Genomic DNA, 24,879 nt, shown 5'->3' with positions numbered 1-24,879 from the left:
CGCTACCTTCTTTAAAAACTCGCTGCCTGTCTACTTTCGCGTGACTTCCCTGGCCTGTGACAGGAAGGCCATGGAACCTCGCCCGGGGGTATTCAAATAAATTACCTGGCACTTTGTTGCCTCTCTTCGCCTGCTTCTTTCGGCTGGAATTTATCTTACAGAAACAAAAGGGGCAAATTCCTCCTTTCTCTGCCTTTTCTTCTGTTCAGGCCCACAATGGATTTGGTGATAGCCACCCACAGTGAGGAAGGCAATCTACTTTACTGAGCCCAACCATTCAAATTTAAATCTCAACCAGAAATACCCTCACAGACACATCTAGAAATAATGTTTAATTTGGGCACTCCTTGACCCAGTCACACTGACTCATGAATTAACCATCAGACTACTGGATTTGATGACATGAGCAGCTGGGGAAGGGGAAGATAAGGTTCAAGGAAAAACTGCCCAGTTTGGGGGTCCCACTTGAAAGACAGCAAAGGCTTTTCAGGAAAATAGCATCCTTACCTATTTGGACCTGGCCTTTTTGGACCTGGCCCTTCTACACAGCATAAATAATAGTTTATGTTGTGCCATTGATTTTACATTGGCTATTCTACATCTAGAATCAAGCTTTGCATCATCTCGCTAAAGGGTGAGATATACCTGATAATCTCTGTCTCAAAATTTCAGAAGATAGTGTACTGAAAAATTATCTTTGAATATTATTTATCAAAGATAAAACTTCCTGAGGTGTTTAGGTCCAGTAACTGTCAGAAGCGCCTAGTAAGTGGTGGCAGAAAGGATACAAATCACAGACTGCTGCTTCCAATACCATAAATGTTAATTAATTTTTAAAATAAAGTTTGAAATAAAGGACCAAGCTTCAAGTTGGAAAAAAAAGAAAAGGTGGTGAGCTCACTGATAGTTTGTTTATGTCCTAAGTGATTACCAATAGCTAAAGTTTAAAATTAATCAGTTCTTTATGGTTATGACTTTATACAGTCATCTAAAATAGGAGTCAGGAAACTATGGCCTATGGACCAAATATTCCCCATCATCTGTTTTTGTAAATAAAGTTTTATTGGAACACAATCATGTTCATTTACATATTGTCTGTGGCTGCTATTTCTACAATGACAGACTGACTAGTTGTGATAAAAAGCATATGGCTACAAAGTCAAAAATATTTACTATCTGTATTGATCACACCATTCCCAAGACCTTAACCTAATCAACTGACTTTGGCATTAAAGATGCATTAAGACAAAAAAAAATTATGAATTCCCAAAAGACAGATTTTATGGCCAGGCAATTCTGTTACAATTGAATACACCTAAATGTTAGGAGAGACAGGAAGGGGAGTGGAGAGGAGGGAGGTGACAATCCTGAGTACTTCATAACATGTTGGATCCTGAACAGAAACCCAGTAAGTACACTCCAGATGTAGGAGATAGGCAATGAAGACTAGGAAAAGATAGTGATTTATTTTTGATAGCCATTATTCAAGCCCATCTAACTCCAGAGCTCATGGACTTTGCACAGTACTGAACTGCCTGTATAAAAAGATATACCAAAAATAGGAGAAGATCGCCTTTCCTTGGAAATATTCTTTAGGGCTCAAGTCATAAAACATGTCGGAGTCTAAGAAAATTGTGATCTAATAAGACAAGGCTCATTTATCAGCAGTGTTCTCATCATTTGAGATTTCCTGCTCACATTATGGTTCAACATCCGTTACTGATGAATATACACTAATGAATATAGCATACTGGTAGAGCAAAGATTCTAAAGCCAGTCTGCCTTTGTTTTAACTCCAGCTTGCCCACTTGTGACCCTGTGCAAGCTGCATAGCTTCTTTGAGCTTCAATCATCAGTAAAATGGGGGATAATAAAAATACCCACCTGATAAGAATTTTGTGAGGCATAAATGAGTTAGTAATAAATGACATTATTGGAATAAGTGGGAAAATTTGAATATGGACTGTACTTTAGAAAGTTACATCAGTGTTAAATTTCTTAAGAATGACAGTGTGACTGTGTAGGAGAATTCCTTTTCTTATACTAAATGCTGAAGTATTTAGGAGTCAAGCATCATGATGTCACACTTCCCACAACCACTCTTCAGGATGTTTGCCAAACACATTTGCAAAAATATATATATATATGAAGAAAGGCAGAGGCACACAGAAATAGATAGAAGATAACATCAATATGGCAAAACGTTAACCATTGGTGAATCTAGGTGAAACATATAATAAGGGTGCTCATGTGCTAATCTTTGAACTTTTCTGAAGGCTTAGTATTTTTCAAAATAAAAAGATAGTAGACGATTAGTTGATGCATGTGATGCCTTACAACCATTAGTTATCAGACAAAAATCACTCAGAGGACAGGGTTCTTCATTTTCATATGTCCAATGTCTAAACATTACCCAGCTCCACAGCAGATGCCCAGAACATCTTCTTAATGAATATATAGAAAGATGAATGAATGTTTGTCTTCTTACTCTTACTCACTGTCTCCTTCCTTCACTATTCCCATTTGAAATTTGCTTTCAGGTTTATATCAAGGCATAAATTGCAATTAAGGCTTTTCATATCAGCTCTCTTTGGTTGTGTGTGTGTTTGTGTGTATGTATGCGCATATAGACATCTAAGAGTTTTCTACCCCATCCCTCTCCCTACCCTACCTAAAGTCAAGTCAAGTAGGAAAAGGGTATGGCACAGGGCATTCCATTAAATTTGAATCAGATAAATAATGAATCATCTATTTAGTAAAAGTATGTCCCAAATACTTCACAGAGGCCCAATATTGCAAGGAACACACTTACACTAAATTTTTTTTCATTGTTTATCTGAAATTCGAATTTAACTAGGCATCCTATATTTTTACTTGTTAAATCTGGCAACTCTAATAAAAAACATTTATTACCCTGGTGTATATGTCTGACTATTCCCACATGCATGTCAAAATCTTAGCTATGTTGATTTATCCACAAGAAAATGTTCTATAGTTTTTCTGAGTTTTGAACCACAGAGGAAATAAACTTTTATCCATTGATTGAATTGTACCCCACTGGTCCTACCTTTTTCAATTCTGAATCTCTCATTTTTCTTCTTAATTATAACACATTTGAAGTATTGCATTTTTATTTGTGGTAAAACCCATACATAGAATATACATATAGGTCACATAAAAATACTTGAGGATAATAATTAAACCTAATATACAGTATTAAGTAGTGTGATTAAAGAACTAAGCATTTATTGTATACAGTGTCATTAATGTCAATCTCATCTTAGAAGTACTTCTTGCACAAAGAATATATTTTAGCAGGTTGTAATAATGCAGGCACGTTAAAAATACTATTTATACAACTACAACCTCAAAAAATTCAATTCAACCTTGATCTCATGGATTGGTTAACTTGATAAATGGCCCTTATTTATAATGGCCTTTCAATAACATACCAGGGAAAAGCAACAGGAGGCCCATTACTTGCAGAAGCAATTATAGAAATCACTTTGGAATAGGAGCTCCATTCCACATTATAATAAGCACATTTGTTATATTGTAACCTTCCTGAGTTGCACTTTGAAAATGGTAGCCACACGAAATGCCAGAATGGATGACTTCATCCCAGGCGGCCTTCATTGGTGGTAGTAGTAATCATGACCATCATAACCATCGTAGCTGCGCCCTTTATAGTAGCTGTACTCATCCTCGTAGGCTCGGTAATTGTCCCCACGGGGCTCCCCGTTCCCATTTTCGTAGACTTCATACCCACTGTCGTATTCACTGGTGCCCGTGTGTTCATACTCCCCACCGGAGCTGGTGGTGCTGAGCTCGCCCGCTATGGGGGTGGCCCCGCGGAACTCTGGTGGTGGCGTTGTAGGCTGAAACCCACCGTTTGGAGTTGTTTCCATAGGGCTGCCATTACCCTGCTTGCCAGCCTCTGTGGTTCCTTCTGCATTGGCTTCAGTGGCACTTTCTTCACCCCCATCATCCCCACCACTGCTGCCGTTGCCGTTGTCCACATCTGTGCTGTTGGTCCCGTTGACGCTTTGCTCGTTTCCATCCACTTCCGCTTCAGTTTCTTCCTCTTCCTCCTCCTCTTCCTCTTCCTCTTCGTCACTTTCCTCCTTTTTCTTGGCCTTGTTTCTTACAGCCCCAGCCTGTAAGGAAAAGTTTGAAAGAATCTAAATCTAGACAGGCAAATGTTAAACTTAAGGCCATTACTTTATCTAACCAGGCTGCACAGGAAGTCTTGTTTTAAATGTCATTTTGAATTGCAGCCAATTTAACTCACAGAAGAATTGGTGGAGGTTTAAAAATAATTCAGAATGACATTTTTGTCACTGGTTTTTAATGTAGAATGTGCCTGATAGGTAAGCTTCCACCATGGCAGATGCTTCCTAGAGCTTTGCTACTCACTTTCTCTGCCCTGGAAACCTCTTTCCTGAAAGGCGATGGCATCTCTCAGGACATTTTATCCATTGCTAAGATGCTTGCCCTCCGTCTGTGAAAGTCAGTGTAACAACACGGGGAGAGAAGTCGCCTGGGGAAAGATCTTTCCTTATTGTAAACAGGGAAATTGAATCTGCATTCACTTTTTCAGCTTTTTCAAAGTAAGTTTCACAGTTAGATAATATAAAATACTTGTGTATAGTGTCAGGATAACCTTAGACTTCAGTAAAGAAATGAAATCTGATGTAACATTTTAGAGGAATTATTACCTTCTTGGGAAGCTGCATGGCGGCTAGACCTGTATTCCCCATACCAGGTGTGGTCTCCTCTCCGTAGCCAGGTGTTGTAGCAGAAAGTGTAGTGTTCTCAGCTTCAGATTCTTCGTCTTCATTCTCATCAGAATTTTGATTCTCTTCATTGTTTTCTTCTTCATTCGAAGTCTCCTGGTGAAAACATTAAGAGAAAGAAAATTTATTTTTACTCGAAGATAATTCAAGATTTGTTGTAGTTGTGAACCACTGCTGGGAAAATCTCAGCCAGCTCATTGCCCGAGGTTGGCAAATCATCTTGTGACATTTTCGCTTCTCACTTCTCAGAACTCAACTCAAAGTTCTCTCGCCTATTTACCACACTATAGTTTGTTTTAGATATTTCTGTATTCTATTTAATCAATTCAAAGATATTCATATAATAATCTCAGCACATCTGACAATAAAGCTTCATACCATACATGATTTAGGCTCTTAAAGTTTTATTAACAACTACTAAGGCATGGTAGTAAATTAATTCTTATACTTGCTGTCAAATAAGCTGAGAACTAATGCCTTTTTAAAAATTATTCCTTATAGCAGCCCTGTAAGGTAGAATTACTGCTCTCATTCTTTTGAAAAAGAAAAGTGAGCTCAGGAAAGCTAAATAACTTGCTTAAGGTCTCATAGTGGTGATGAGGCTACATCTTTCTAACTCAAAGAGCTGAGCCCTTTCTAATGTACCATGATGTTTTTGCTGATGATTAGGATTTATATGAATTGTCTGTACTACACCAAGGATATTTTTTCAGAAAGAAATTTTTTATAGAAACACCTGTCTTCAAATTGATTGCATGTCTTATTTACTACTCAACAGAATGAATATGTTTCATTTGCTTTCAAGTCTATTTAAAGAAAAAAAGATATATTTAATTCAAAATTCTTTTCCCAGTATATAAACCAGTTCTATGCTGTATGCTGTATTCAGAAGATTTCATGCACTTGACACACAACCAAATGTTATGTACAGTGAAGAAACTAAATGCTCCAAGAAGTCCTTAGTTGTATATCATGTTATTGCATGAAGATGCTTTTAAAAATTAATACTCTTCAAATGAATGCTTGTTATAATACTATTAGTCATAGTATAATTTTATTTAACACTGTATTCTCTTGCCTTAACCCCATGTTGTTAGGCAATGGTTTGTTAATTGAGTTAATCTCCTCATAGTTAATATTAAAAGTCAGAAATTCATACTTAAATGAGTACTGGAAAACTGAATTCATTTCAGTGTATTTTTTAAAAGAGATTATGATGTTAAGATAACTTTAACTAGGCAACCTATGTTTTAAAGACTTCAAACAAAACCCAGATTTAGCCTGCCTTATTACTAAAACAAAGTGACTAAAGGAGAATATATTTGTTGTGTCAAATCTATAAATTCCACTGTTTCAGTGAAATCTTGGGACCGCTGGAATCCACCCCAAAACAGTCTCCAAGCTAATTGTGTTGAATATCCCACTAACACCATACTGTTTATTTTTTCATGTTTAGCTTTATTGTAACACACTAAACCATTCCAGAGAGATGGAGGAAAGATCTTTAGAGTAAGAGAATATACTAGTCAGGTCCTGTACTCTCATTTCAGAGGTTGAAAAACCTGAGGTTCAATGGGATAAATGACTCACATGAGTTCAAGTAGATGGCCGGTCATTAGTGGCAAGGTCATGACTAAAAGTCCCAACTCATAGACTTACATGTTTTTTCCTACAAGACGCTTTCTTTTCCTAGATACTTTATTTATGGATGTCCTGCTGCAATGACTTAAAAAGGAAAGTAGGTCAGTCTGTTGATGGGTACTAGGCCCCAAATATCTTTTGGAATATAACAACTAGCAGTAACTTGTGCTTAAAAAGTATTACTAACTCATTAGAATGGTTAAAATGACTGAAAGAAATAAGTGTTGGTGAGAATGTGGAGCAACTAGAACCCTCATATTCTGATAGTGTGAGTTTCACATTAGTACATCGCTTGGGTTGCAGCTGCTCAGGTTGAACATACACATACCTTTTGACTTAAAAATTTCACTTCTGTATGAAATGGCCTCCAGAAGTGAATTCATATGCTCAGCAGAAGGAGTAGTAGAATGTTCTTGGCAGCACCCTCTGTTATAGCCCAAACTTGGAAACTACCCACCTGCTCAACAACAGAATAATACATTGTGGTCCATTCACATAATGAAACACTGACAATGAGAATGGATGATTAGAACTACAGAACACTATGGAGGTGTTGAGAGTGGAAGAGCCCACACACAAGAGACTATATGCTGCATGATTCCATCTGTATAATATACAAAAAGAAGCAAAAGCAATCTCTCTGTTAGGAGTCAGAGCAGCAGTTGCTTTGGAGGGGCTTGTTAATGGATGGATGGAGCACAAAGCATGTGCTGCTTTTTGATATGGGTGCTGGTTACACTTCTGTGCCCAATATCTGAAAATTCAATGACTTATATACTTAGAATAATTGTGTTCTGTACATGATATTTCGACAAAAATTTTTTGAAAATGAGACTGAATAGTTTAGGAAAAGTCTATGATCACCAAATAGAAAATATGCCCAAGTACCTTCTCATGTGAGTACAGCTCCTGGAGAGATTCTGTGTATTTAACTTGAATTGCCAATGAAATTTTAGGGAAGCAATGGGAATTAAAGAGGTTTTAGAATCTCTTTAGGATGAAGACCTCAAAGTTTATTCATCTACTTTTAATGGATGATCTTTGGAGCATTTATTCCTCTGAAGTTTTTGAAACTAAACCACCAAATATTTACTGGGCACCATATATGTGTAAGAAACTGTGCTAGGCAGTGAGGAGATACAAAACAGGGTACACCACTGTTTCCCCACAAAGCGGAGATGAAATTTATGTTCTCTATTCCCTGGGTCATGGGAAGTTTGTAGACAGGTTCTAGGAGGATTATAAATGTTCAGAGATTGTTGGCAGAAAATTTTAAGTGTCTGTGATTTCATCAGGGTCCTAAAGGACTCCTACCAATCTTCCTCCATCCCCATCGACCAAGTGAAGAACCATTGCCATAAGATACATATAATCTAATTGAGAAATCTAGCTGGCAAGGCAATTTTACAATCACGGTATAGCACAGCTGTAGTTAAGTGGATTACCCTAGCTTAGTTCTTGTGTAAAATTACTATGTGGAATTACAGGCAAAATTTTGTGGGATTTAGTAGGTGGCACTTTTCCTGGTACTGGCTTGACATTCTTATAAGTCCTTCCTCTAAGCTATTAGGGTAAATTATGTACTGGAAATGTTGCTTTTATGGTTAAAAAAAATCAAATTAACTTTCTTTTTTAAAGTTTTCACACAGTTTTGTTTCCATGATAGCAGACGTGTATCCATGATCCACTTTTGACTGTCATTGTCCATTCATAAATAGCACCTAAGAATACCTGAGTTTAGAAGGTTCCCAAACCAATGGATAGCTATAATTGACTATCCAGGAACATGTACCTAATTAGTATGTTTCCTGTGCAGAAGTGTAAATTATAAACATATTAGCACAATTTCCAAGATATAGAGATGAATTTTAACCATGAACCACACTCATTTGCAGTACTATATAGGAAGATATTTATTATTCGAGATACATCTTGAGTATTTGCATTTCTGTAAGATCATGAATTTTATTATTAGACAAAAATACATGAAATTCCTGTGAAAAAGAACAACGCTACTTTGTGGGTCAAGAAAGGCAGATGAATTACAGTCACACTGTAGAGCATATGATTAGTTTTCATGCACTATCAACTTAGTAAGTTGAGTTTTTAACATCTGTTCTTAAAACAAGTATTGCACTGAATGTAGGATTACTATGTATTTGTCTTATGTTCTAGCCACTTAAGTATAAATAATACTTTTTCCTTTTTATCAGAATGTATACTTTCTTCCACTTAAAATGGGAACATTTTTGTTTTTGTGTACCACTTGTAGGTAACTTTGACCCCAAACTGCAATAGTGTTTTAAACAGGTCATTTTAGCTGATTCTTAAAAATTTAAATAACATTCCACTTGTCCAAAATAGAACACTGTGGGCAATGGCTATTTGCTGAGCCCAGACTACAGTGGACTAGTTTCCTGTTTGTTTTTTGTGCTGCCTAGTTTGTTATGAAAAATCCTGAAGAAATTCCTTACCTCTTCTTCCTCCTCCTCTTCTGAGCTATCACCATATCCATTTTCTTCAGATGAATCACTACTGCTCTAGAAAATATATACATATGAATATGAATATACATATGAACTCATACACACACACAAATGTATGAATATACTCATGTATTCAACACCAAAGAAAATTTCCTTCTTGTTGAAATAAGATAAAATATACACAAATATTTACTCAAACTAATTAGTATTACCATCCTGATTGATTTATTTACTTAAATCTCATGTGAATGTAAGAAAAGTACGATTAGATTGATCATATACAAAATGAGATCAGAGAAAAAGTTGCATTTTACAATGATGAAGATATGAAATGAGATACTTCAGTTTTGACCCCAAAAGCATAAGCAATAGGTTAAACATTTTGTATGTAAAAACTAGAACAATGAATCATAGAAGTTTCTTAACTCTGAGAAAACAAGAGGGTTATCTGGTCCAATTTATTTTGTAGAGAAGGAATCTAAAGTCCAGAACACTTGTGACTTCTCTACCCAGTTCCAGACAAATCTCAGGCAGACAGAGATCACATTGTTTATATTCTTTATAAAATGTAAATGAAATGATGATTAGGCTTATTATAGAATATAAGTTTTTACTGGATGATTCTCTTAAATAATGAGCTCTCCTGGTGAATTTAAATTAGAATTTGACTTGAAATTAAATTTGCATATAATTTTTAGTTTTACAGCTATACATGAAATATGTCATTTTGAATGTAGTTAAAATTAATCTTATAAAAGCCTTGTAATGACCATTACAACAATATTTGAATTTAAAAAATCTATTTAAGGATCTGTGAACTTTGAGTCTATCAATAATTTATTATGTAGACTTGATAGTTTTACAGCTATACATGAAATATGTCAATAATTTATTATGTAGACTTGATAGTTTTACAGCTATGCATGAAATATGTCATTTTGAATGTAGTTAAAATTAACCTGTAAATATATGTATGCATATATACATAAATGATGTTATATATAAATGAGGTAAAAGTTATGTAAGAGAAAAATTAATTCACTTACTCATTTAGGAGATTTATAAAGTACCATCCCTCTGAAGAGCTCAATATTTAATGAGAATAATTTAACCAAGGAGTCTGTATATAAAGATCTAATTATAAGTTAATGAGCTTTACTACTTTTTAAAAGGAAATAGAAATCTCAACATCTGTTATCAAAGCCTTTAAGACAATAGAGGAGATTCTTTATCTTTCTTCCAGTGCTAACCCCAAATTGAATATTACTTTTTTCTGCCTTGTATTGACAATGAGGTTCATAGCAAGAGATGAAGTTGGAAATATAATTAGTTTCCCTGTGTCAATAACTGTGATAGCTGAGATGACTCTGATAAAAGAAATATAAGATAAAATTCCTACCCACCAAGAGTTTACACACTAGTCAAATATCATTGAAATCATAAAAAGGCCATTTCCTCATTTAAAAATGCTTAGGGTGTTAAGCTGATTTGTACTTCCATTTCTGTAGCCCAGCAGATAGACCAGTAATGTAAATTTGATAGTTTTACAGATAAGTTATGTAGACTTGATAGTTTTACAGCTATACATGAAATATGTCATATTTCACACAAGTTGGTATTTGAGAAATGATTATACATAAACAGAGGTTTGTTTGAATAAAATATGAATTCCAAAAGCAATACAGCTAAATGCATTTTTGGGTGATGATCTGGGCACCAAATACCCAGTAGACTTAAGAGAATGAATAATAAAGAGCTGTGGAAAATACACAAGTAGACATGTAAGGGAAAAATTCTAGAAATCAAATGTTGTAAAGTAGGAGAATAGATCATAAATACTAGATTAGACTTTGGATTGGGAACTATATTTTATTGGATTCTTTTTAAAGATAACTATCTTATAAATTCTACATTCTTAAGATGGACCCATATCCATATAATTTGTGGAAAATTTATATGTTAAGATCTATTTACAATCTGTCAGCATAGGGTGATGTTAGAACTGTTGTTGATACTCTCTATGCTCTACTTTCATTCCTGTGACTGATTATACATGATTTAGATTTGAGAATTTATATATTATGATTGAGATTTTGAGATAGGAACTACACTATAGGGGTGAGCATTTAGTAATGTAGATCAAATCACTACATTGTATACTTGAAGTATTGTATTTCAGTACAAATAATATTGTATGCCAACTATACTTGAATTTTTTTTTAACTGTAAAGGGTTGTTTTTATTATGTAACATAGGCAACATAAGTACATAAGTCAATAAATTTTTTAAGAACAGTATGGTGTGATTCCTTCCACTGCCAATCACCTTTGCTTCTCCAAAGTGAGGATGGCCATCAATAAAAATAGTCCCAGGTAGTGGAAATAAATCACAGAAGGGTTAATAACATGTTCCCAGTAGGCTGAATGCTAACAAGGTGGCAGAAAGAAAACATAGTGGGAAATTTTTTTTTATGGTCATGTCCACAGCAAATGAGAAACTGCATAATAAAAGCCTTGTAATGACCATTACAACTATATATTTGAATTTAAAAAATCTATTTAAGAATCTGTGAACTTTGAGTCTATCAATAATGAAACATATAACCACTCCTAATATTTTTTCACTATGAAGATTTTGATTGGACCACACATGTATATCTATAAAAAATTCTAGGTAGGGGATATCTCTGAGTACTTGATATTTTAGAAAAGTTGAGAGACTAGTCAGAAATTTTAATTTATTACCACTTCCATTTAGTTTAAGAGCAAAACAGAGCAAACTTTCAAATGAGCACTGTTTACACATGGGCCTGAGGTGAACCAAAGAATAGAAGACAGATCTGAAAACCCACAACTCTTATATCATGTGTGCTCATATTTCTGTGGTCACAACATTCCCCATAATTATTATGGTGCTAGAAATACTTTAAGATTATCATTTGCTATCATTGTATGAGTTAGAGATGGCTTAGCCCAACATGTGGTAGAATGTTATGCCAAGCCACTGTGCTGAGGTGTTGTTTTCAGCATCCCCTGACTGCTCTCAGTGTCTCAGGAGTCCTGGGCCAAAGGGTGCATAATTGGTGCCCTGAACCCAAACTGTATAGTAACCAAAATAGCACAATTCTAGTTTGTCATATGTTTAAAATCAACACCACACCCTCCAGTTTTCAAAGGCCCTCTTTTCAGGTAACCCAGTAAAAACAGAAACTCTTATTTTTAGTGTTTGTTTACAAATTTTAAGAATGTTTTGTTTCCTCACAAGCTTTTTAGTTCAGTTAATGAATTTCTCTCTTTCCTCTGCAGCTTTTGAGCCACACCTCCAGTAGTTCAGCTCCAGTGTATGACATACTGCCCCAGTGACTTACACAGGTCTGAGGTCCAGAAAATCTTCAACAATTACTATTAATTATCAGGAATGTTTTTTAAAATGGTCTCTGCTATTTATTAAGTCAGTTTTTCCCCTACCAATTAAAGGACTCTAAGTCACTGGATGTAAAACAGCTGTCCTGAATCAGCTACAATGTGATAGTTAGCAGCCCCATCACTAATTTGATTGTCAGGGACTGATAAAATTGTCTGCTTTCAAAATGCTAGAACCAAATGTGCCAAGGTGTCTGCTTTTATTGTATCCTTCTAGACGGGGCACAAATAATTTTACTCCATGTGTGGGGATCTCTGCTCTCAAAGAGAACTCAGGAGTAAATGTTATTATATTAAAAATAATCTTTTTATAGTAGGTAGTCTTTCTGGCTGAGTATCAGTGAGAGTTGAATTTAGGTGTTTTGTAGTTAAGTTTCATTCCCTTTAAATTGTAATGGGTGGAACCCTCCTACACCTAAACTCCTAAACCCTTGGTGGGAATGTAAATTGATGCAGCCACTGTGGAAAGCAGCATGGAGTTTCCTCAAAAAACTAAAAATAGAAATACCATACAATCCAGTAATTCCACATCTAGGAATTTACCCAAGGAAAATAAAATCCCTGATTCAAAACAATATATGCACCTCTATGTTTATTGTCACATTATTTACAATAACCAAGTTACAGAAGCAATCTAAGTGCCCATCAGTACATGAATGGATGAAGAAGATTTGGTACGTACACACAGTGAAATATTATTCAGTCATAAAAAAGAAAAATCCTGCCATTTGCAACAACATGGATGGACCTAGAGGGTATTATGCTCAGTGAAATAAGCCAGGTGGAGAAAGACAAATAACATATGATTTCACTTATTTGTGGAATATAAAAACAAAACAAATGAACAAAAGAGCAGTAGACTCAAGGACAGACAAGTGACTCATGGTTACCATGGGGGAGGGGATAGAGTGGGTGGGTAGAGAGGGTGAGGGAGATAAAGGGGCACAAAAATTCTTGATCACAATATAAGTTGGTCACAGGGATGGTAGCACAGCATAGAGAACATAGCCAAGGTTTCTGTAACATGTTCCTGTGTTTACAGATAGTAACTACACTAGTGGGAGTGAGGATTTAATAATATGGGTAATTGTTGAACCATTGTGTTGTTTATTTGAAACAAATATGATTGTATATCAAAAATACTTCAATAAAAAATTGGATGATTTTAAAACAATTGTAATGGCTGAGAAAGAAAATGAATTTTTATACTTACCTGAACTGGAAATCGTTTCAGAGGAGGATAAAAGTAGGCATGCTTGTAAAGATAATATCGTGGCCTATATTTAAAGACCTGCATAAACAAAATAAATGATATATTCATGTTTAATGTGCATTAAATCTAGAGTGAGTGTAGTCAGGCCAAGGAAGCATGCTAAAATTAATTACCCCATTTTCTTCAGAATCCTCTAATTTGGCTCTTCGATGCAAATTTTTCATCTGTTTAGAAGAACATTTAATTATTACATATTCTCCCTTTACATAAAAAGACAAAAGTGGAAATAACTATAGGTTCTTAATAAAGAACTTACTGAGGAGGCACAGGCCATTCCCAAAATGCTGAGCAAAATTAAAGCGGTCTTCATTTTGGTGATTGCTTCTGGAATTAATAAAGCAGTCAAGTTAACAAATATTAAAGCTAAGAGTGTAACATTTTTACTCTTTTAACTTTTTTGAAGTATTTAATTTGTTTTCATTTCTGTCCAATTTTAGTTTTGGCTAATTAAGACCAAATTTGTTTTTTTGTCTTAAAATCATTCCTTCTATTTAGGTGGCAGAAAACTGACTTCACCATCTGTTTAAATAACCCTGAGTTCCATATTTGGTTTGTGATCTGCTGCGATCTGTCAGTGGAAGACTGTTTCATCTCTGCTAAGGGCTTGAATGCTTAGTGTACCTCACATTGAGCCAAGGAGGCCTCCTAATGTTATTGGCCCAGGAATACCAGCTAAGCAAATTGAACTGTTAGGTAGTTATGTGACCCATTTGTTTTGTTTATAACTAAAAACTAAGCAAAACTTGAATACATTTAAATGATTGCTTTTCCACCATTGTTCCTACAGCTTCTATGTAGGTATATATAGGTTCTGAACTGAAAGTTCATTTATAAAGTGGAGCCTAGGAACCATTTTTCTATAAATTTCTTAGAATACTTGGTATTTTTTTTAATGTATGTGAAATGATCCATAATATGTGAAATACTATTCTCATACCAAGTAGCACCAAACAGCCAAGTCTAAGGATGATTCTATAAGAATTCATTAGAATTCCACCTTGGGATATCAGGGGCAAATTTCTTCAAGTAAGGGCATTCTCCAGCACCATTTAAGCTTTCCATTGCTAGTGTGGGAGACTGTCATGGGATGGATTAGGGGCTCTCCAGGGTCAGGGCATAGGCATCATGGAGACCTTCACCTCTCTGGAAGAATTGAAGATGCAACTCTCCGAATAGGAGTAGTTCCCAAACAGTCCTGGGGTGTGCAGCCGTGCAAAGATCTCAGTTCCACACAGATCCCTCATAAGAAAATGAAGAGAATGAAATCCTATCCTATTTTAATTTTATTCTATTTGATAAAATCCTATTTTAACAGAAGTTAAATGATCTTAACTGAAAGCTTACCTAACACCCACCCAACTTGCACTGTCATACATGTTTAACTGAGTGTTTTCTCGTACAGAGTGGCAGGTTTGGCAATATTTTAGAAGCAATATGTAATGGTGATAAAAAAATTCCCCATAAGTACACTTGGAAAAGTAATATTTAACATGTATGAAACCCATATCATATACTGTACCCTAAAGGTTGATTTTACATTTAGTCATCATGAGCCCAGATTTACTGCATCCTTACTGAGTATCTGATGCTGAAATAAACAGTCCACAGAGTAAAGTTCAAGGCCTGGAAAAGCTGTCTTGGGCCCTGTCACACTTGCTTTGTGGCAGACTGGGTCTTTGGATTTTGTTGCCTGTACACTTACTCACAATCTTCTCCATTTTGGGAACTAAAGTTCTTGATTGTCTCATGGGGATAAAGAGGCTTTGCCCCTAAAGGGGGCCCATCTGTTTCAGAAGCTTTCATTGTTATTGGGTGCTCTAAGTAATACTTTGAAATTTGCCATCCATGGTCAAACCCACCAGCAAACAAGAAGATTATTGCTCTGCAGCTTTTTGAAAAGAGTTGGAATATCTACAATATCTAAAAGAGCTAAAAACTTAAATATGCAGAACTGTAGAAAGAGGTTTTATTACATGAATTTATCATAACAAACCTTAAAAACAATTAGATGATATAAACATAGCAGGGAAAATATAAAAACAAACAAACAAGTAATTCATTTAGGCAGCAATTGGCTATCTATATAAATCCCATTTTATTTACTTTCTGATTCATCAAAAGCAAACACCTCCATAATGACCACTACTAACACAGACAACAATTCAAACATTCTGAAAGGATAGTTTTGGGAATCTAAGTACAAGCTTTTTATTGGTAAGAGTATGATAAACCAACATTATTTATTTCTTTAGTAATACGTATTTTTCCATAGTTAATTTAGAGGTATAGGATATTAACACTTTGAAACTGAATGTATATGTATGTATAACATATGGAAAAAAGTATTGTATATGATTGTACTTTTTGGCATAATTTATGGAGAAATCTGCATACACTGAGGCAGATTTGCAACTGCAAAATAATATTTCAGTCAACTTATTTTGAATGCATCAGAATGAGGAAACAAACAGCTATCTATAAGGTACAGAGATAGAAGTAGGAAGCATAATTTTTTAGTTTATTTGCATAATACTAAGAACTTATTTACATGCATAGGTTAATAAGCTTAGCAATTTAGAAAGAACCTAATATCTGAGGTGCTAGTGTAATGATAAACAAGTGTTAAATTACATAGCCTTTCTATACAGTGCAATAATATCATTATTTAAATAAAAAATTTAAAGTCAAATCCAGAGATGAAAAAGGTGGAGTGTTTGATTTTAAGATAATGAAGTTGTCATATTAATTCTTACCTGTTTGTAGTCCTGGAGCTGGAAGACAGGCTCACAGGAGTGAGTAACACAGATTGAGGATTTCCTCTGTTCTCTCACCCACTCATTCACTTGCTCTTGCTGCCTATAAACTCTTCTTTGCCTTTCCAGCAGCCAATCACTGTTATGGCCAAGGTGATGTCAGAATATGTACTCTCACCAGAAAACCTCCAAACTTCAACACTTTTTCAAGACAACAGTCTCAGCTGAATAAATATGAAATGTGGCTCTAGTGCCAAGAGGTTTGCATTGTGGAATTTAATTGAAGGTTTAGATGTAGATGAATAGTTTGAGTTATGAATATATATAATAATATACTGTGCTTGAATTAAAATAAGTAGAAAAGATTTAACCATTTAAAAATTTCAGTTATACAAGTTTTCACTAGGTTGAAAGGAAAACTCACTTTGATAGACAGAATCCTGTATTATCAGTTTAGTAAAAAAAAAAAAGGAATAATAGAAGTTGAAGAATTAGTATTTTAATATTACTTTGTGTTTCTCTGAAATATGTTTCAGTAACTCATGAATTAAAATTGATATAATTATATGGTTTCAGTTCAACACCATGAATTTAGTTCCGTTTACCAGACCTTAAATTACTGAGTTTCCACAGAACCAGGACAATGGAGAGCCAGTGTTGCTGGACCCAAAGAGCCAAATTAAGAAAGATCTGGTCCCTGGATTCAGCAAAATCCAGAATGTGGGAGACTTTATATGGCCTTATCTGGCTTAATTTTATTAGCAAGAAAAATAAAAAGAAGGAAGGGGAAATTATAGTTTAAAAAGACCTCAGAGACATTATCTAGAGAAATTATGAAACAGTTGGGGAAAAGTTGAATGATGAGCAGATATTTTATGACAGTAAAAAATTGTTCATTTTTTAGGTATGATATTACATTTTATAAAAGAATTCCTATCTTTTAGAGATTTATACTAAAATATTTATGGTTGAAACAGTTATCTGGGGGTAGAGATAAAGATGAAACAAAATTGGTTATAAATAGATGTTCACTGAATTGGTGACAGGTCAATGGGGATTCACGATACTTCACTTTTCTGTATGTTTGAAGTGGTCTATAAACAGGTTTTTTTTAAAAAGTGGAAATGATTGATCCAAGGGATCTCTAAGATGTTACAATTTCTAATATTCTGTTATCTCTGATTTTCAATGTTATATAAGCCACATATATCCTTTTCAATCGCCCTTTAGTCTAAGTGCATAACACTAAGTCTCTACCTCTTAATTGACTAGATTTATTCATGCAAGCTCACTGCAGCATTCTTTCTAAGGAGTAGTGCTACAGGGAAAGAAACCACAGATCCTTAGTAATTCCTCCTTTTCTATAGTCAGGGCTGTCCCAACCACACTTGTTGCAATCTCATCATAACAGTCTTTATTTAAATAGGTTGTTATGAATTGATCTCTTAGATAGCATATGAACACACATTTATTTCATTGGCGTGCCACAACTAGTTGTACTCTTTGATGAGTCATTTGGGGGAAAACCCCACATTCATTGTGATGTATCCCTCTTTCTTGCCTAATATATATACTTAGTTGTCAAATCCTAGTACCACTATTTCCACAATTTCTTTAGAATCCAAACTTCTCCCTCTTTTCTCATCTCTGTCTTTGTTCAAGTCCTCATTACTTCTTGCTGGGTTATAGCAGTAACATTCTAATTGTGGGAATGTTGCCTATTTCCCCTTCCAAAAAAGTTTGGATTTAGACCACAGGATTTAGAATCAAAGACTGAGGTGAAGTCTTGGTGCTGTCTCTTGCTAGCTTCTGATGTTGGATAAAACTCTCTAAGCCTAAAAAGTATGACCCCAACTTTCCTTTCCAGTATCACTTATTACTTCCTGCCTGCTAGAATAATTTCAAGATGCTCTATATAATACTTATGACTTATTTTCATGTGAAATCTCTTTGCAGCTCTTAGCTGAAATCTTAAATACCTAGGATTTTCTAGAATAAATGACAAAATTTCCTCCCCTCCATCAGAAAAATGCTAAAATCTTGGCCATGCCAAAATTCTATTTATTACTAAACCCTTTTACTATTTCTAACATTTATTCCACCACTCTTTCTCTCTGAAACCAAAAGGTAGTATGTAGTGTGGGCACCAACCCTCACCTTTACAGTATCTCTGGAGCTGTCTTGCCATCTTCCTGATTGCTTTGACACTCCATCACCGTTTCCTGGCCAGTCTATAGTTTCATACCCCATTAATCCTTTGATTTTCAGTATGCATTCTGTCTTCCATCCAGGCTTATCTGTTCAACCTTTGCCTAGTTTTTTCATCAATAAGTCTCTGGATCCAGGACTTTATATAATCAGTCAACTACTAATATAGTTCTTGTAAGCCTGTGTTGGGGATTTAAGAGAGAGAGGTTTTTTTTTTTCCCTCAGACTTTATAGTCTAGTCAAGCTCTCTCTTCCCTCTTCCTTCCCAGGCCTCCTGTTTGTACGAAAGTCAAGTAATGCTTCTCCTAACCCTAACCAGTTTCCCAGCAAAACTTCCATATATGCCATAGCCAAAAGTAACAAATGTCAAACTTGTACATAATATAAATTCCTATTTAAAAACCATCATGTTCTTTTACTATAATATTGTCTCATCCTGTGGCAGTGGTGGTGGTGAATGTGTGTATCCATGTCATCTGTTTTTTACTGTGAGCTTCTGGAGGGCAAGCACTGTTAATCTATTTCAATTGCTGTATAGGTAGTCAGCATGAGACTGGACATTCTCATAGAATCAGACATCCGCTGAAATCAGTGAGATGTGTCAATTCCTTACCCTTTCCAAAACATAAGGCAAAGGTTAACACACAGTGGTAGATCTAAGGGCAGAGTACTTACAGACTGTTTTCTTGATGTGGTGTCTTATCTTCAAGGGAAAGCTCCTGAATTTGTTTCTTTCCTTCTAGATCTTTATTCTAGTCGGGAGGAGTGAGGGACAGTTAAATAGTATTGGATCTTTCTGTCGCCTCCCCAGGTACCTTTCTTCCTCTAGTTTGTCATCTACTTCTTTCTCTTGACTTTCTTTCATTGGCATTAAATTTTCAAGTCTCCCTCATAAGACAAAGAAACAAAAACCTCCTTTATCTACATACTCTCTTCCTCTTCAGAGCCAAGTTTCTTGAGAGCTGTCAACTTTTAATGACCCAATTTCTTCACCTTCAGTTCATTTCAGCCTACTGCAATGTGGTCTTTGCCCCCACAACTCTGTGGAAATGTGCTTCTTAAAGGTTGCCAGTGACGTCACTCTGGCAAACCAAATGAGTTCTTGCTTGTTATCTAGCATGAGCGCTTCTCAGGCACTTTGGTGGTAGGCCTAGAACTTGATGTCACTGATTGTCTCCTCTTTTTTCGAAAGCTCTACCTCCCTGCCCCATGAATGTTCTTCATTCTCTGGTTTTCTCTTCCCTCCCTGCCTTCTATTTCTCAACTGCTCTTCTGTGCTACTCTTTCTCTAGATGCCTCTTAGATGTTTATGCTTTCAGGGCATAAACTTGTCCATTTCCTTTTTTCATTCTCCAGAGTCTTTCTGGGTGATCTCTTTCATTCCCATGGCTTCACTTACCCGTCTGTTTTCTAATATGGCCTTTCCTCCTATGCTGCAGGTTGAATAGCAAACTTATAATGGAAATCTCTATCTGGAAGTTCCAAAATGACCTCAAATTTCCAACTGCCCTTCTTTGTGTTCCCCGCCCCACCAATTACTCAAACTATAAACTTGGTTGTTGTTCTTATCACCTATCCATCCCTTACCTGTCTCACCTCGATGTAGTCCTATCAATTCCATAACCCTCAAATCTTACTTGCATCCATCAAATCCTTCATGGCTCTAATACCTTCAAGATAAAAATTTGAACTTCTCAGAGTTGCATAGAAGGCCCTTTAGGATCTAACTCTTACATGACTCCAGCCTTACTGCTTACACTTTCTTTCCTCACACTAAAGGATTTCATTTCCTTCCCTTTACCCCATGTCTTTTCCTCAGAACTTTTGTGCATGTTCTCTTTGTCTGTCTAATTCTGAGCTATCATTCACGACTCAGTTCTGAAGTCATATTTTTCAAGAAGCCAGTCCTAGCTCCTTTCCCTACCTTGGCTGGGTTCAATACCCCTTCTGTGTTTCCAAAGCACTCCTGTGATGCACTGACCCCTCTCTACTGTGGCTGGTTGCTTTTCTCTCTTGCCATCTGGATAGATTAGGAGTTGTTGAATATAGGGACTGGGGCTGATCTACCATATATCTCCAATCACTCATCACAGTGCCTGATGTAGGGCATTTATTCACTGAATGTTCTTGAAATACTGGCTGCATAACTAAGGATGAATGAATGAAAGACCATCTGTCACAGTGCTTCTCAACCTTTTTTTTCTTCATCATCACCAAAGTAAATTTTGTTGTTGTTGTTGTTATCATTCATCTACAATTATATGAAGAACATTATGTTTACTAGGCTCCCCCTTCCCCCTAGACCCCCCACAAATCCCATTACAGTCACTGCCCATCAGCTTAGTGAGATGCTGTAGAATCACTACTTGTCTTCTCTGTGTTGCACAGTCCTCCCCATGCCCCACCCCCACATTATACATTCTAACCGTAATGCCCCCTCTCCTTTTCCCCACCTTTATCCCTCCGTTCGCACCCATCCTCCCCAGTTCCTTTCCCTTTGGTAACTGTTAGTCCATTCTTGGGTTCTGTGATTCTGCTGATGTTTTGTTCCTTCAGTTTTTTTTTGTTCTTATACTCTACATATAAGTGAAATCATTTGGTACTTGTCTTTCTCCACCTGGCTTATTTCACTGAGCATAATACCCTCTAGCTCCATCCATGTTATTGCAAATGGTAGGATTTGTTTTCTTCTCATGGCTGAATAATATTCCATTGTGTATATGTACCACATCTTCTTTATCCATTCATCTACTGATGGACACTTAGGTTGCTTCCAATTCTTGGCTATTTTAAATAGTGCTGCGATAAACATAGGGGTGCATATCTCTTTTTCAAAATGGGCTGCTGCATTCTTAGGATAAATTCCTAGAAGTGGAATTTCTGGGTCAAATGGTATTTCTATTTTGAGCATTTTGAGGAACCTCCATACTGCTTTCCACAGTGGTTGAACTAATTTACATTCCCACCAGCAGTGTAGGAGGGTTCCCCTTTCTCCACAACCTCACCAACATTTGTTGTTTGTCTTTTGGATGGTAGCCATCCTTACTGGTGTGAGGTGATATCTCATTGTGGTTTTAATTTGCATTTCTCTGATAATTAGTGATGTGGAGCGTCTTTTCATGTGTCTGTTGGCCATCTGAATTTCTTCTTTAGAGAACTGTCTGTTCAGCTCCTCTGCCCATTTTTTAATTGGATTATTTGCTTTTTGTTTGTTGAGGTGCGTGAGCTCTTTATATATTTTGGATGTCAACCCTTTATCGGATCTGTCATTTATGAATATATTCTTCCATACTGTAGGATGCCTTTTTGTTCTATTTGTGGTGTCCTTTGCTGTACAGAAACTTTTCAGCTTGATATAGTCCCACTTGTTCATTTTTGCTTTTGTTTCCCTTCCCCCGGGAGATATGTGCATGAAGAAGTTGCTTATGTTTATGTCCAAGAGATTTTTGCCTATGTTTTTTTCTAAGAGTTTAATGGTTTCATGACTTACATTCAGGTGTTTGATCCATTTCCAATTTACTTTTGTGTATGGGGTTAGACAGTGATCCAGTTTCATTCTATTACATGTAGTTGTCCAGTTTTGCCAACACCAGCTGTTGAAGGGACTGTCATTTACCCCATTGTATGTCCATGGCTCCTTTATCGTGTATTAATTGACCATATATGTTTGGGTTAATATCTGGAGTCTCTATTCTGTTCCACTGGTCTGTGGCTCTGTTCTTGTGCCAGTACCAAATTGTCTTGATTACTGTGGCTTTGTAGTAGAGCTTGAAGTTGGGGAGTGAGATTCCCTCCACTTTATTCTTTCTTCTCAGGATTGCTTTGGCTATTCAGGGTCTTTGGTGTTTCCATATGAATTTTTGAACTATTTGTTCCAGTTCGTTGAAGAATGTTGTTGATAATTTGATAGAGATTGCATCGAATCTGTATATTGCTTTGGGAAGGATGGCCATTTTGACGGTATTAATTCTTCCTAGCCATGAGCATGGGATGTTTCCATTTTTTAGTGTCCTCTTTAATTTCTCTTAAGAGTGTCTTGTAGTTTTCAGGGTATAGATCTTTCACTTCCTTGGTTAGGTTTATTCCTAGGTATTTTATTTTTTTGATGCAATTGTGAATGGAATTGTTTTCCTGATTTCTCTTTCTATTAGTTCATTGTTAGTGTATAGGAAAGCCACAGATTTCTGTGTGTTGATTTTGTATCCTGCAACTTTGCTGTATTCCGATATCAGTTCTAGTAGTTTTGGAGTGGAGTCTTTTAGGGTTTTTTATGTACAGTATCATGTCATCTGCAAATAGTGACAGTTTAACTTCTTCTTTACCAATATTGATTCCTTGTATTTCTTTGTTTTGTCTGATTGCCATGGCTAGGACCTCCAGTATTATGCTGAATAACAGTGTGGAGAGTGGGCATCCCTGTCTTGTTCCCAATCTCAGAGGAAAAGCTTTCATCTTCTCGCTGTCCAGTATGATGTTGGCTGTGGGTTTATCATATATGGCCTTTATTATGTTGAGGTACTTGCCCTCTATACCCATTTTGCTGAGAGTTTTTATCATGAATGGATGTTGAATTTTGTCGAGTGCTTTTTCAGCATCTATGGAGATGATCATGTGGTTTTTGTCCTTCTTTTTGTTGATGTAGTGGATGATGTTGATGGATTTTTGAATGTTGTACCATCCTTGCATCTCTGGGATTAATCCCACTTGGTCATGGTGTATGATCCTTTTGATGTATTTTTGAATTCGGTTTGCTAATATTTTGTTGAGTATTTTTGCATCTACATTCATCAGGGATATTGGTCTGTAATTTTCTTTTTTGGAGGGTTCTTTGCCTGGTTTTGGTAATAAGGTGATGTTGTCTTCATATAATGCGTTTGGGAATATTCCCTCCTCTTCTATTTTTTGGAAAACTTTAAGGAGAATGGGTGTTATGTCTTCTCTGTATGTCTGATAAAATTCCAAGGTAAATCCATCTGGCCTGGGGATTTTTTTCTTGGGTAGTTTTTTGATTACTGCTTCAATTTCTTTGCTGGTAATTGGTTTGTTTAGATTTTGTGTTTCTTCCTTGGTCTGTCTTGGAAGGTTGTATTTTTCTAAGACATTGTCCATTTTTTCTTCTAGGTTTTCCAGCTTGTTAGCATATAGGTTTTCATAGTAGTCTCTAATAATTCTTTATATTTCTGTGGGGTCCATCGTGATGTTTCCTTTCTCATTTCTGATTCTGTTGATGTGTGTTGATTCTCTTTTTCTCTTAATAAGTCTGGCTAGAGGCTTATCTATTTTGTTTATTTTCTCAAAGAACTGCTCTTGGTTTCATTGATTTTTTCCTATTGTTTTATTATGTCCCTCCTTCTGCTGACCTTAGGCCTCATTTGTTCTTCTTTTTCCAATTTAGATAATTGTGACATTAGACCATTCATTTGGGATTTATCCCATCCTTCTTTAAATATGCCTGGATTGCTATATACTTTCCTCTTAAGACTGCTTTTGCTGTATCCCACAGTAGTTGGGGGCTTTGTGTTGTTGTTGTCGTTTGTTTCCATATATTGCTGGATCTCCATTTTGATTTGGTCATTGATCCATTGATTATTTAGGAGCATGTTGTTAAGCCTCCATGTGTTTGTGAGCCTTTTTGCTTTCTTTGTACAATTTATTTCTAGTTTTATACCTTTGTGGTCTGAAAAGTTGGTTGGTAGGATTTCAATGTTTTTGAATTTACTGAGGCTCTTTTAGTGGCCTAGTATGTGGTCTATTCTGGAGAATGTTCCATGTGCACTTGAGAAGAATGTGTATCCTGTTGCTTTTGGATGTAGAGTTCTATAGATGTCTATTAGGTCCATCTGTTCTAGTGTGTTGTTCAGTGCCTCTGTGTCCTTACTTATTTTCTCTCGTGGATCTATCCTTTGGAGTGAGTGGTGTGTTGAAGTCTCCTAAAATGAATGCATTGCATTCTATTTCCTCCTTTAGTTCTATTAGTATTTTTTTCACATATGCTGGTGCTCCTGTGTTGGGTGCATATATATTTATAATGGTTATATCCTCTTGTTGGACTGAGCCCTTTGTCATTATGTAATGTCCTTCTTTATCTCTTGTTACTTTCTTTGTTTTGAACTCTATTTTGTCTTATACTAGTACTGCAACACCTGCTTTTTTCTCCCTGTTGTTTGCATGAAATATCTTTTTCCATCCCTTGACTTTTAGTTTGTGCACGTCTTTGGGTTTGAGATGAGTCTCTTGTAAGCAGCATATAGATGGGTCTTACTTTTTTATCCATTCTATTACTCTGTGTCTTTTGATTGG

General features: G+C 35.9%; 1 protein-coding gene and 1 non-coding gene across 2 annotated transcripts; both read right to left on the bottom strand.

The window, feature by feature from the left end:
• Nucleotides 1–2,170: 2,170 nt before the first annotated feature.
• Nucleotides 2,171–13,928, bottom strand: IBSP (integrin binding sialoprotein). Its single transcript, XM_036895807.2, has 6 exons — nucleotides 13,875–13,928; nucleotides 13,732–13,782; nucleotides 13,559–13,636; nucleotides 8,912–8,977; nucleotides 4,719–4,892; nucleotides 2,171–4,157 (listed from the first exon to the last, which is right to left on the bottom strand). The coding sequence occupies exons 1-6, from the start codon at nucleotides 13,926–13,928 to the stop codon at nucleotides 3,633–3,635; spliced, it is 948 nt and encodes a 315-aa protein (XP_036751702.2). The 3' UTR covers nucleotides 2,171–3,632.
• LOC118917915 (small nucleolar RNA SNORA32) lies at nucleotides 11,327–11,448 on the bottom strand. The gene has a single exon (XR_005026929.2). It is a non-coding gene; the product is annotated as a small nucleolar RNA SNORA32 (small nucleolar RNA).
• Nucleotides 13,929–24,879: the final 10,951 nt, after the last annotated feature.

The sequence above is a fragment of the Manis pentadactyla genome, chromosome 5, assembly GCF_030020395.1.
Source record: "Manis pentadactyla isolate mManPen7 chromosome 5, mManPen7.hap1, whole genome shotgun sequence".
NCBI lineage: Eukaryota > Metazoa > Chordata > Mammalia > Pholidota > Manidae > Manis > Manis pentadactyla.
The sequence above is the reverse complement of the archived record's forward strand: the minus strand, read 5'-3'. Positions and strand labels throughout refer to the sequence as shown.